The following is a 13,059-nucleotide window of genomic DNA, read 5'->3' on the forward strand; positions in this document are numbered from 1 at the left end:
GGGCGTGGTGGCGGGTGCCTGTAATCCCAGCTACTCAGGAGGCTGAGAAAGGAGAATCACTTGAATCCAAGACGGTGGAGGTTGCAGTGAGCCGAGAGCATGCCACTCCAGCCTCCAGCCTGGGTAACAGAGTAAGACTGTCTCAAAAAAACCCAAAAATTCATATATATAGACAGACATATAAATACATATATGGATATTAGAGAGAGAGAGGCAGACAGGGAGAGGGAGAGAGAGAAAGTGTGAGAGAGCTTTTTTCTCTTTGTATCTTTCATGATTATAGGAATATGCTCTGCTCATCAAGATATACCCAATTGTGGCTGTGCACCGTGGCTCACACCTGTAATCCTTGCACTTTGGGGGGCCAAGGCGGGCGGATCACCTGAGGTCAGGAGTTCCAGACCAGCCTAGCCAACATGATGGAACCCCATCTCCAGAAAAACAAAAATACAAAAATTAGCCGGGCATGATGGCGGGTGCCTGTAATCGCAGCTACTCGGGAGGCTGAGGTGGTAGAATAGCTTGAACACAGGAAGCAGAGGTTGCAGTGAGCCGAGATCACGCCATTGCACTCCAGCTTGGGTGTCTCTTATTAACTGTTTATTTATTTATTTATTTATTTTGAGATGGAGTCTGGCTCTGTCGCCCAGGCTGGAGTGCAGTGCCGTGATCTCGGCTCACTGCAAGCTCCTGCTCCTGGGTTCACACGGTTCTCCGGCCTCAGCCTCTCAAGTAGCTGGGACTACAGGCGCCTGCCACCCCACCCAGCTATTTTTTTTTTTTTTTTTTTTTTTTGTATTTTTAGTAGAGACGGGGTTTTACCGTGTTAGCCAGGATGGTCTCGATGTCCTGACCTCGTGATCCACCCGCCTCTGCCTCCCAAAGTGCTGGGATTACAGGCGTGAGCCACCTTGCCCAGCCTTTCTTATTAACTCTTTTTTTTTTTGAGACGCAGTCTCGCTCTGTCGCCCAGGCTAGAGTGCAGTGGTGCGATCTCGGCTCACTGCAAGCTTCATCTACCGGGTTCACGCCATTCTCCTGCCTCAGCCTCCTGAGTAGCTGGGACTACAGGCGCCCGCCACCACGCCCGGCTAATTCTTATTAACTCTTTTTTTTTAGACGGGATCTCGCACTGTCGCCTGGGCTGGAGTGCAATGGCGCGATCTCGGCTCACTGCAACCTCCGCCTCCCGGGTTCAAGCGATTTTCCTGCCTCAGCCTCCCAAGTAGCTGGAATTACAGGCGCACCACCACGCCCGGCTAATTTTTGTATTTTTAGTAGAAACGGGTTTTCACCATTGTTGGTCAGGCTGCTGGTCTCGAACTCCTGACCTGATCTGCCCGCCTCAGCCTCCCAAAGTGCTGGGATTACAGGCGTGAGCCACCACGCCCGGCCCTCCAGGGTCTTAATACAAAACCGGGTGGCTGGTGGCGATGGTACAGTGAGAAAAGCTCCAGAGGAGAAAAGCGAATATGTGAATTATCTAATCTCAGCCACTGATCCAACTCCATAGTCTGTGACTTTTGGAGTCCTCCAATACTTCCAAGCTGCATGTTCACATTTAAAGTTTCTGGGGGAAAACGAACAGGGTAGAGTTTTAGGAAATACCAGATGTTGCTGCGATTTTCTACAGTGAAGGGGCGTGGAAGGGGACAATGGGAGTAGAAGCGGGTTTCTGAAGTTGTGTTTGTACTTGATTTTAAGCGAGCTGTGAACAACTCGTGTCCAAATAAGTGGCTGAGAGGTGGTCCTAAGTAAGAACAAGTTTAGTAGTAGAGTACTCGTAACACAGAACTGGCTGAAACCCCGCCCTCTGCCTACGGGCGTTCTTTCAGGGCGACTTTGTCAGTACCCCAAACTGTCCCCGCATGAGGTCACTCTGCACGGTCACGTGCTCGAGCCCGCGGGAGCGCCACATCGCCAGCCGCACCCCTCCACCCCCACCCTGCCCACGTGACCCGGCCTAGTTTCTCCAGGCCCGTCCCTACGTCTCACTCGGGAAGCCCCGCCCCACGCTGAGCGCTCCGCCTGCGACCCTCCGCCACTTACCCACCCCGGCTCAAACACGACCCGTGGATCCACGTGCTTTTTCTTGTCCAATGGGAGCCGGCTCCCGGGCGCGAAGGGGCGGGGAGGAAAGGAACGACTGCGCTACGTTGCGAGAAGGGGCGGGACCTGCAACGTCCGACAGAACGAGGGGACGTAACGGAGGCAGGTTGGAGCCGCTGCCGTCGCCATGACCCGTGAGCACCGAGCCCCCTTCTCCTTGCCCTTTTCTTTCCGTTCACCCTAAACACCACCGGCAAGGCGCCGGCTTTGACCTTCCGTAGCTTCCCTAGCGAGGCGTTTCTCTGGGCGCGCTCTGTAGTCACCCTCACACTCGGTGCCCGGAAATCGAGCCCTTTGCCCACGGCTACTTCACGGGACCACCCTCCCGGGTTGGGCATAGGCCCTCCCGGATCTTCCGCGGTGTGAGGAGAAGGCCAGCGCCCCTGTGATAGGCCTAGAGCCCCCTACTCCACAAGCCAGCCCATCCCCCGCGGAGACCCAAACCGTCCACACACACCTCGCCAGCTGTTTGGGCCCCACGCCGCCCCAAAACACGCCTCCAGCTGGCCCCTTGGGACCTCCCTTCTCCAGTCCGCATTTTGACCTGGCCCGTGGCAGATTCGCCACTCCCCCCTACCCCAAGCAGCCTGGGCCTCGATGGGCCGTTGTCGGGGCCCGGAGATTGAAGTGGCGTTGGATCCTGCTGCTGGCCGCGCTGGGGTAGAAGGGTCGCCGGTGTGTGGGCAGAGCGGCCCCCGCGTCTCACCTTTAATTTTCTTTCCTTAGGCGGTAACCAGCGTGAGCTCGCCCGCCAGAAGAATATGAAAAAGCAGAGCGACTCGGTTAAGGGAAAGCGCCGAGATGACGGGCTTTCTGCTGCCGCCCGCAAGCAGAGGTAGCCCCAGGGAGGGGAGGGAAAGGGACGGTGGAGACCTGGGTTAGACCAAGGGTTATAGCAGGAAAGAGAGCTACCTCAGGGCTTGAATGTGGACTAGTCGTGAGGAGCAGAGTGCATTGCTTCCTCTAGGGTTTTATTCCCTCCCCACCCTCCAAATTGTTAGCTCACAGCCTTACAGGAAAGGACGGGGGCGGGCGCCTGCCCTCAGTCTGATTTCTGAGCGTCCCTGGGTCTGACCTTAAGGGCAAGGGCAGGGAGCTTCACATTTCAAATACAGTTGTGGTTACGGCAGCCCAATACTTTTGGCCCTCCTTGCTGTTCGGTTCTCCTCCCTTCTCCCAACCTCCTCACTGGTGTTGCTGGGTGTGGTACTCAATACAGAATAGAGAGCCTTGGGCCTGTGTCACCAGACTTCTGACCCCTTGGGCAACAGCCAGATGGAGACTGGTCGCCTTTTGAGCCTCAGCTCTCTTCCTCTTGTTCTCCTAGGGTGGGAGTACAGCAGCCAAACGCTGAACTTAGTCCCATCCACTTCCATCTTATCCTTTGTGCCCTTCATCCCCCTGCATCTTGTCCTTTTTGCCCTCTGGTACCTCCCAGTGCCCCATCATCTCTACCCCCAGGGACTCGGAGATCATGCAGCAGAAGCAGAAAAAGGCAAACGAGAAGAAGGAGGAACCCAAGTAGCTTTGTGGCTTCGTGTCCAACCCTCTTGCCCTTCGCCTGTGTGCCTGGAGCCAGTCCCACCACGCTCGCGTTTCCTCCTGTAGTGCTCACAGGTCCCAGCACCGATGGCATTCCCTTTGCCCTGAGTCTGCAGCGGGTCCCTTTTGTGCTTCCTTCCCCTCAGGTAGCCTCTCTCCCCCTGGGCCACTCCCGGGGGTGAGGGGGTTACCCCTTCCCAGTGTTTTTTATTCCTGTGGGGCTCACCCCAAAGTATTAAAAGTAGCTTTGTAATTCCTTGAGCGCCTGGTTTGACTGGGGACTTGGGGGGATGGGGTTGGAGGAATGACTGCCCTTTCCCACCAAAAAAGGGAGAACTCTTTAGATTCAGATTGTGGATATGTAGACTTAATAAGTGAAACATCACAGAAGAAGCCTTTATTATACAATGACAACCAAACAAGTACTCCGGATATGCGGTAGAGGAATCCTCTAAGAACCATAGAGACTTCTTTTCTGTGATTTTTGTTCCCCACCCTTGAACACCATCTCTAGGATGGAGTTGGCCTAAGAGTGAATGCTGCAAGATCTGTGTTTATGCCTCTTTTCCTCATTCTTCCTCAGTTTGTTCGTCTGCTTGAAAGTTGGCCAAAAAATCCTGCTGCTCACCGACTTCCCGTGGTCAGCTGCTGTCAAGCGTTCACTTTCTCTTCTGTCATTCCTCATGGAATGAGGGTGGTTTTGTCTTCCCGCTTCCCTTGACCTCAAAATCAGGATTAAAACCTGGGGTAGCCTCTGTGCTCCTTTCTTCTATGCCCTGGTTTGTTCTGTGGTTCTGGGCTTCTTATATCCGTGTGCCCAGGGCTGAACTCCTTATTTTCCTTTCTCCAAGGGCAGAGCCGAGTCTTCAGTCCCTGTTGGTCTTTCCCCACCCCCACTTCCAGCCCAAGAGCCAGGAAAGGGCTGGTGCCACACTGTCTGCTGGGATCAGCGGTGGTTCTTTGAGCTGCTGATTTCGGTGTTAGGCTCTTGAGCTGGGATGCAGATGTAACAGTAGCTCCAGTGAGTCAGACACTCTGCCTAGCACATTAGACTGTGTTTGACCACTTCTTCCAGTTCATAGTATTGACTTCAGCCCAAACGGAGATAACTCCCCGTGTGTCCTTGAGGTATTGAGCTGGGCTGGACAGCTCCCCTTGAGCCAACTCTAGGAGTACAATGTCAGGGGAACCCCAGTTTGTGAAAAGGACTTAGACTGGAGGATATTTGTTATCTGGGGATATGATGCGGTGGCGGTGGCGCCTCAAGATAAGGGGCTGGGGTTTCTGGGTGGGGGGCCAACAGAGTGGTGCCAGTAACAGCCCCAGATAGAGGAGTACGCAGGCCCAGCATGAGGCAACCTTGACCCAGAAGGTGGCCCAGCTACCCTTGATGAAGGTCTTTTCCAGTTCTGCTCCCTCATAGCTGTGTAACCAAAGGCTCTGGTTAGAGAATATGAAGGGCCTTAGCTTTTAGACCTGTTCTACCTCCTCACCAAATATAATGGCAGACCCATGTGTGTCTGGAATGGCCTTGAATTGCTCTTTCCTTAAAATAGCTAGCTCTTCAGGAGAGTATCTAAGGCCCACTCCATCTTACCTGAACCAGTTGGTAAGGGTAACCATGACATAGAGTGAGGCAAGGAAGAAGACGAAGTGGAAGGCAGAATAGTTGTAGGAAAGATGCTGGACTTGGACTGGAGGAGCTGGTGGGGTTTCTTGGTCAGCTGGCCTAGCAGCCCCACCCCTTTGCCCTGGAGAGAGGAAATGGCTGCTGGGAGCAGTGCTGCTGAAACACCTCTTCCCCTCTCCCCCAACTACCTTTGTTAAGGCTCTTGAGGGTTCTTATGGCACTCCACAGAGATCTACCACTTCTTATGGTTCCTCACTTGGCACTCACCTTTGTCTGCCTCCACTGTTTCAGGGCAGCAGAAACACAGTGAGGGCTTCTGCAAAACAGAACGCAGGTTTTGGAATGGTCTTAAAAGATGTGAGGGTGTTAATCTAGGAAACTTCCCCCGTGAAAAGATTGGTCTAGTATTAAAAAGTGGAGGCACACCTGGGTTCAAATTCTAGCTCCAGCATGTAAGTGGCTGTGCAGACTTTGGTAAGATGTTTAATCTTTTGTGCCTCGATTTCTCCATTTGTAAAATGGAGCAAATACCTACCTCACAGGGTTGTTGTGAGGGTTAAATTAAATGAGATTATGTAAAAGTATCTAGCACAGTTGCCTAGCACATTGTGGGTACTCAATAAAAGGTAATAGCAGCTATAATCTGAGCATTCTGGGTAGAGGTTGGTAGGATGTGTGTGTGTCTTTGTGTGGGGGAGGGAGGGTGTTGGGGATATGGAGCTCTTTATCCTCACCTGAAACTCATAGCTGTAAACCTTGACAATCCACAGGGGTCCAAATACCTCAGCCAGGTAGGAGGCCTCATTGCTGAGAAAGAATAGAGTTCTTAAGCTGGTTTAGTTAAATAGGGATTATCTGGGGGCATTTACTACCAATTGGTCCATACTGGTAATCCTCAAAAGGGTACCATACTCCCTGTGCCCTTTTCCACCAAAGATTTAGAATTCTATTCATGTGAGAGCCCTAAGGTCTTTGGACATATTTTAAATTCTCAAGTCATTCCCCCCACCCCCTTCATCTCATACAGATCATCTGACAAAGTACTATTCTTAGAATTTGTCCCTGTTTGTGGGGAGCTTTTCTCACTCTAGTCTTGCTGTAAACTTTAAATAATGGTCCCAGACATTGTCCTGACCATCCTTCCCTGTCTTGGGCACCCTCCTTTCATACCTCCACCCTTGACACCTTTACGCACCAAGCAAAAAGCACACAAGCATACATGATGCTAGCACTCAGCATTGCTAGAGAGATATCTGGTGTTTGGGGTTCCATTTTACTCAGGCCAGGCAGGCACAGGGTGTGATTCTGTCCTTGAAGGATTACTGGGAAGGGACAACAGAAGAGATGGGTATTAACAATGAGCTAGGTATTTGGCAGGGGCAAAAAAAGGTCTTAGCATGGAGAATCCAGGTCCTGTCCCTTACCTCTCTCTGGAGGACGGCTGGACAGCGCAGAGAAAGTCAGATACATGATATAGCAGCTGATGACAGAAGCTTGTAGGAGGCCAGAGCGGGGTTGCTCTGGGGAGTGAGTATCATTGCTTTAGTCTACAGGCTGGTAATTTCCTCCATTTCTACCCCCACTTGTACTTCTGTCTCCCCATCCTTTGGTGGGGATAGGGAAGCAGAGATTCTTTTATCAAATAATTGAGATTAGGGAGGTAATGAAACTTGCTATGCTTTTAAGGCCCCCAAAACCTGGAATGTTGTAGGACATGTACCCACTGAGGCGGATGCAAGGAGCGATGGAGAGGAAGGAGATGAGGCCACAGAAGCAAAGGTGCAGACTGAGGAGCATCTTGTTAAGCAGGCAGCCAGCTGGGTGTGTATAGTAGTGGAATAGGAGCACAGCTCCCACACCTGCCATGCTGTAGAATCCTAGGGTGGCCAGCAGGACAGCCAGGAACCAGCTGCAGTCTTGAGCTGCACCTGTCTGCCTAAGGGTGGAAAGTGGGCAATGGCTTGGAGCTCCAGCATTTTTTTTTTTTTTTGTGAGTTGGGAGTCTTGCTCTGTTGCCCAGGCTGGAGTGCAATGGTGTGGTCTCAGCTCACTGCAACCTCCACCTCCTGGGTTCAAGTGATTCTCCTACCTCAGCCTCCTGAGTAGCTGGGATTACAGGCACCTACCATCATGTCCAGCTAACTTTTATATTTTTACTAGAGATGGGGTTTCACCATGTTGGCCAGGCTGGTCTCAAACTCCTGACCTCATGATCCACCCACCTCGGCCTCCCAAAGTGCTGGGATTACAGGCATGAGCCACCGTGCCCAGCTGGAGCTCCAACTCTTTTACCCATTACCAACTACTCCCCTGCTCTCAGAAGACTGGTGTGACTAGCCATCCTACTTGGCCCACGCAGTCATCACATTCCTAAGCTTTTTTGATACTGCTCAGTGGGAAGCTGTGGGACCAGTGCTCTGCCGTGCCTTTTGCCCAGCCCTTTCCATGTAGTAATACTAGAAACCTCCCCAGGAAAAGCCTTTAGGGTTATGTGCCCCTTACCAGTTCTTGTTCCAGGAATGGGCAAAAGCTGTAATAAGCACCAACTGCAGTAGGATGAATGCAAAGCCTCCACAGATGCCAATGTAATGCCATGCTGCAAGATGGGCACCAGTGGAAAAATGTGGTCAAATTGTTACTTTTTTTTTTTTTTTTTTTTGAGACAGAGTCTTGCTCTGTCACCCAGGCTAGAGTGCAGTGGTGTGATCTCAGCTCACTGCAACCTCTGCCTCCCGGGTTCAAGTGATTCTCCTGCCTCCACCTCCTGAGCAGCTGGGATTACAGGTGCGTGCCACCATGCCCGGCTAATATTTTGTATTTTTAGTAGAGATGGGGTTTCACCATGTTAGCCAGGATTGTCTTGATCTCCTGACCTCGTGATCCGCCCGCCTCAGCCTCCCAAAGTGCTGGGATTACAGGCCTGAGCCACTGCACCCGGCCATTACTCCTCTTCTTACCCACTTGTTATCTTAGAAAAGTTAGCCTACTCCTGCCAAGAGTGTGGGAGGGAGAGTACCTGGGAAGAGATGCTCATCAGGAATGCAGAAGGCAATAGCACAGAGACCTAACAGGAACAGCAGCTTGAGGAGCCAGAAGCTGGTTAGGAGGGAGAAAGAAAAACAGACTCAGGAGAAAAGGCAAAGGACAGTGAAGAGTGCCTATGGGGAAAGGCAAAAGAGAAACCAAAAATATAGGAAAGAGGACAGACGAGACAACTAAGGAGGAACCAATCCCAAATGAGAGGGGGCTGGGACAGGCCTACTGCACCTTATTCCAAATTCTAACTCAAAGATACTTAAATAATAGCATCTGGGCAATGTTTTATAGTTTATAAAGGATTATGTTACCAAGATAACCCCACTGTTACCTCCATTTTAGATGCTAGAAGCACAAAGTCTGGCTCAAGGTTACACAGCAAGTACATGAGAAGCAGGGACTTAAACCTGTTTTCTGTCTTTTTACAGTGCTATTACTTCATCCCGGAATTTCCTTTATCCAGCTTGTGTCTACTTTCCCTCCTCTGTCCCCTCCCCACCCAGAAAGTACACACAAACCTATTATGCAGCTGTGCCCGCGGGCTGGTGGGGGAGTGGAGGTGGACCAGCAACACAGCCTGCAGCAGGTGGAAGGTGGCGGTTCCTGCACATACTCGGTACACAGCCCCAGAGCCACTGAGCACTGGACAGTCAGAGAGGCCAAACAGGTGGGCACACAACCCCGAGGGCATCTGGATCTGGGAGTGTGTGTGTGAGAAATGGCAGGACAAGTCATAATGCATGGAAAGGTACCTACTTGTCACGGGTATGACCACTCATTTGTCTCCTGCCCCCAACCGAAACCTTTTCTATCTTAGGGTTTTTCCTTTCATCTCTTCCCACCTGACAACCCGACCCCCTCTCACTTACCCTGTGTGTCTTGCCCCACACCCTTTCCACTACTGTCCTTGACAGCAGGAGGCAGCAGATTGCTGAGGCCCCCACATGGAGGAGGATGTAGAACAGGCGGCTGCAAGTGGATGCGGTGAGAGAGGGCCACCTGGAGTGGCAGCAGCTGGCACAAGGAGCAGGCCCACAGCAGCACACCTGGGAGTAGAGCAGATGCAAGGCAGCGAGGTGGAGACTTGCTGAGGAAAGGCATACGTTAATGTATGTGTGAGGTTAACCCAGGAGGTTGAATTCCAAAATTTCCCCTTCCCCTTTCTTCCTTTTACTCAGGTTCTGTTTCAAGCTGATTCCAGCCATTTGGGATTGCCGCCCACTGACAACTTAGTAGGGCTTTCATTATAAGCAGGCTTGAGATATCTGACCTTTCTCTCGACCTAAACACCTGGGGCTGGAAACATGGCGGGAGAGATTTACAGATTATACCTGGGGCAACGAACCAGAACGACATTAGAGGAGAAAAGAGGCCTGTCGTTTTTATTGGCTTCTGCACGTCTTCCTCCCCAGCTTCGGCCACTCTCCCCTTCGCACCCTCTCACCTGACAGAAGGGACTTTTCACTAGGACACTGCTGCCTCCGCTGTGCTGCTGTGCCAGGCCCAGGGAGGTGCCGGGGCTGGGGCCGGCCTTGGCACCCACCATCCTTGTCCCAGGGATTAGGCTTAGGTCCACCAGATGGAAGGCAGATGAAAGCAGCAGTTGCTTCTGTCCTCAGCCCATTGGACTGCCACTGTGTTGGGGCTGAGCACCCGGTCCCGGGCAGAATGGCGACGTCCGGAAGAGAACACTGACCTCCAGGTTGCGGTAAATGCAAATGCCCTGTGAAGGAGCTTTGTCCTTAGGGCCTCAACACTGCGGCCACTCAGGCTGTTCTCTCCAGATTAGGGGGCAGTTTGTCTATCTGGCCCCCTGTGGATTAGCATTCTTTATTGGTTTAGGATTAGACGTCATTCAGGTTGAACGGAGTTCCCTGAGGTGGGTGGGTGCGTGTTTATGTGTTGAGGGGACTATTCCTAGTTTATGAGGTGGTTAAGGATGTCGGTGGGGTGGGCTGGAGCGGTGTCGGGTTAGGTCTGAGAAGGCCTCGCACAAAACACTGTAGAAACCCGAAAGGAAGTCTGAGAGACGAACCGCCTTCCTCCCTGAAGCTTCTAGAACTGGAGCAGAAAGAAGGTGTTGCCCAGGGCCAGCCCCGCCTCCTCCCCGGGCGGAAGCTGTGTCAGTTGCCGGAAGTCGGCGTGAGGTGGGGCTTATGCGGCGGCGTGGTGAAATAGATATGGCGACCGAGGGGGATGTGGAGCTGGAGTTGGAGACTGAGACCAGTGGACCAGAGCGGCCTCCGGAGAAGCCACGGAAACATGACAGCGGTGCGGCGGACTTGGAGCGGGTCACCGACTATGCAGAGGAGAAGGAGATCCAGAGTTCCAATCTGGAGACGGTAAGGTTGGCCAAGAGCATGTCGGGGCGGGCTGAGAGCAGAGGGGGGCTCTGAGGCTGTAGCTGGAAGCCAGCGCTCCAAGACGGGGTTCTGATCCCGATGGCAGGAGGAGGCAATAGGGTAGAGCCGAGGGAAACAGCGGTCACCGGAGCGCGCCGCTTGCCTAAAGGAGCTTGATAGTGGGCTTAAGGGGACCTCAGGTGCATAGAATGGAATTAAACATAGTCCTTGCTACCTGGTAACACTTGTCATCGTGAATCCATGCATGAACCGCTTGTTTTGTTGGCCTTTTAGATTATTGGGAATTGTGGGTAGCGGTGCAGTAACTAGACCTGCCTTTCCCATAGGCCATGTCTGTGATTGGAGACAGAAGGTCCCGGGAGCAGAAAGCCAAACAGGAGCGGTAAGTCTTCAGGGGCAGCCAACTTTAACAGTTCTTCCCTCCCCGGTCCCCAGACAAAAATAAAAACCATTATTAAGCCTTTATACCGTTCTTCAAATTTATCACCAATTCCTGCAGATCTAGGCGCCACAACTTTACTCTTGTTAGCAGAAGGCCTCCTGGCAACACCTGCTGCCAAGACTCCAGGGGAAAGGAGTATTAGTGGGAGTTTTTATTTTCAATCAAGGGTTTATCAAGATTTATTTACAGGGCACTTCTGGGAATGACCCTTCCTGGGAGTTTATGGTGTTGGTTGAGAATGAGGACTAATATATTTAAATATTTTTGCAGGGAGAAAGAACTGGCAAAAGTCACTATCAAGAAGGAAGATCTGGAGCTAATAGTGAGTGGTAGTGCCTAACTAGTGTATGCGGAGGGGAGGCTATTCAGCTTAATTTGGGTTGTTTCCTGAAACAAGCGGAGTCAGTATATTTGGTGGCACATTAATGCCTGGGAACCTATGTAACATGATTTTTTTCTGCAGATGACCGAGATGGAGATATCTCGAGCAGCAGCAGAACGCAGTTTGCGGGAACACATGGGCAACGTGGTAGAGGCGCTTATTGCCCTAACCAACTGATGCGTGCTTTCTCAAATATACCTACTGGATTAATTTATGGCAATAAAATTTTTTTTTGTCTTTTTCAGTTTTATCATCTTGGGTCAAGTAGAGTATATACTATATCCTATGTTGTGGGGAATTTATATGTTGGAGAATAACTGAATTTAAGTGACCCATTAAAATCTAGCACACCTGTATGAAAAATCAGTGTAGAAGAATACCTCATGTGCAGATGCTAGGTGGCAGGCCAGTCTCATTCATCTGACTAGCTCTCAACAGTATTCAAGGTACATCTGGAGTCTCAGCAGAGTTACTGTACTCAAATGGCATGTGTCTCCAAGACAGCTTATGAATATCTAAAAGGCCAGCTACCTGCCTAGGAGCCACTATATATATAGATAGATGTAGGTTATGAACCCAGTTCATAGGCCGCCTTGAGTTAGAATTTTGGTACCTACAACATGCTTGATTTTGAGTGATTAAAAAAAAATAATTTGGCTGGGTGCCGTGGCTCACGCCTCTAATCCCAGCACTTTGGGAGGTCGAGGCAGGTAGATCACGAAGTCAGGAATTCAAGAACAGCCTGGCCAACATGTGAAACCCCGTCTCCACTGAAAATAGAAAAATTAGCCGGGCATGGTGGTGGGCGCCTATAATCCCAGCTATTCTGGAGGCTGAGGCAGGAATCGCTTGAAATTGGAAAGCAGAGGTTGCAGTGAGCTGAGATCACACTACTGTACTACTGTACTACTGTACTCCAGCCTGGGGGAAAGAGTGAAACTCCATCTCAAAAAAAAAAAAAAAAAAAAAAAAAAAGCCCGGGCACAGTGGCTCACACCTGTAATCCCAGCACTTTGGGAGGCTGAGGCAGTCGGATCATGAGGTCAGGAGTTGAAGACAAGCCTGGCCAACATGGTGAAACCCTGTCTCTACTAAAAATACAAAAAAAAAAAAAAATTAGCCAGGCGTGGTGGTGCATGCCTGTAGTCCCAGCTACTCAGGAGGCTGAGGCAGAAGAATTGCTTGAACCAGGGAGGCGGAAGTTGCAGTGAGCCGAGATTGTGCCACTGTACTCCAGCCTGGGTGACAGAGTGAGACTGTCTCAAAAACAAAACAACAAAAAAAATTTAGGGGCCAGGCATGGTGGCTCATGCCTGTAATCCCAACACCTTGGGAAGCTGAGGCAAGACGATCACTTGAGCCCAGCAGTTTGAGACCAGCTTGGGCGACACAGTGAGATTTCGTCTCTACCGCGCTCCCCCCACCACCAAAAAAAGAATTTAGGTACCTGAGGGTTAGAACATGGTAAGACTAGAAGATATCAAAGGTTGGGCCAGGTGTGGTGACTCATGCCTGTAACCCCAGCACTTTGGGGAGGCTGGGCTGGGAGGACAGC

General features: G+C 51.3%; 3 protein-coding genes and 1 non-coding gene across 10 annotated transcripts; 2 read left to right on the top strand and 2 right to left on the bottom strand.

The window, feature by feature from the left end:
• Nucleotides 1–2,184: 2,184 nt before the first annotated feature.
• Nucleotides 2,185–3,906, top strand: SERF2 (small EDRK-rich factor 2; the record flags this gene model as incomplete). 2 transcript variants are annotated; one of them, NM_001251924.1, is given in 3 exon segments in its annotated part: nucleotides 2,185–2,243; nucleotides 2,836–2,944; nucleotides 3,437–3,906. In NM_001251924.1, coding segments are annotated over 3 exon segments (513 nt in total). In that variant the 5' UTR covers nucleotides 2,185–2,236.
• MIR1282-1 (microRNA mir-1282-1) lies at nucleotides 3,521–3,620 on the bottom strand. Its single transcript, NR_035631.1, has one exon. It is a non-coding gene; the product is annotated as a microRNA mir-1282-1 (primary transcript).
• A 127-nt stretch (nucleotides 3,907–4,033) lies between the features above and the next one.
• Nucleotides 4,034–10,442, bottom strand: SERINC4 (serine incorporator 4). 6 transcript variants are annotated; one of them, XM_003952645.6, is made up of 12 exons: nucleotides 9,762–10,426; nucleotides 9,187–9,363; nucleotides 8,836–9,014; nucleotides 8,298–8,377; nucleotides 7,784–7,877; nucleotides 7,006–7,217; nucleotides 6,706–6,801; nucleotides 6,477–6,603; nucleotides 6,016–6,088; nucleotides 5,549–5,597; nucleotides 5,249–5,402; nucleotides 4,034–5,074 (listed from the first exon to the last, which is right to left on the bottom strand). In XM_003952645.6, the coding sequence occupies exons 1-12, from the start codon at nucleotides 9,861–9,863 to the stop codon at nucleotides 4,861–4,863; spliced, it is 1,557 nt and encodes a 518-aa protein (XP_003952694.1). In that variant the 5' UTR covers nucleotides 9,864–10,426; the 3' UTR covers nucleotides 4,034–4,860. The 6 variants fall into 6 exon arrangements, with proteins under 6 accessions (XP_003952694.1, XP_063650974.1, XP_063650977.1 ...); XM_063794904.1 differs by having other exon boundaries at nucleotides 9,187–9,404; nucleotides 9,762–10,415; XM_063794907.1 differs by lacking the exon at nucleotides 8,298–8,377 and having other exon boundaries at nucleotides 9,187–9,404; nucleotides 9,762–10,442.
• On the top strand, nucleotides 9,903–11,754 carry HYPK (huntingtin interacting protein K). Its single transcript, XM_009428959.5, has 5 exons — nucleotides 9,903–10,025; nucleotides 10,370–10,659; nucleotides 11,007–11,062; nucleotides 11,393–11,444; nucleotides 11,586–11,754. The coding sequence occupies exons 2-5, from the start codon at nucleotides 10,474–10,476 to the stop codon at nucleotides 11,679–11,681; spliced, it is 390 nt and encodes a 129-aa protein (XP_009427234.1). The 5' UTR covers nucleotides 9,903–10,025; nucleotides 10,370–10,473; the 3' UTR covers nucleotides 11,682–11,754.
• The last annotated feature ends 1,305 nt before the right edge of the window (nucleotides 11,755–13,059 follow it).

This window comes from Pan troglodytes, chromosome 16 (assembly GCF_028858775.2).
Source record: "Pan troglodytes isolate AG18354 chromosome 16, NHGRI_mPanTro3-v2.0_pri, whole genome shotgun sequence".
Classification (NCBI taxonomy): Eukaryota; Metazoa; Chordata; class Mammalia; order Primates; family Hominidae; genus Pan; species Pan troglodytes.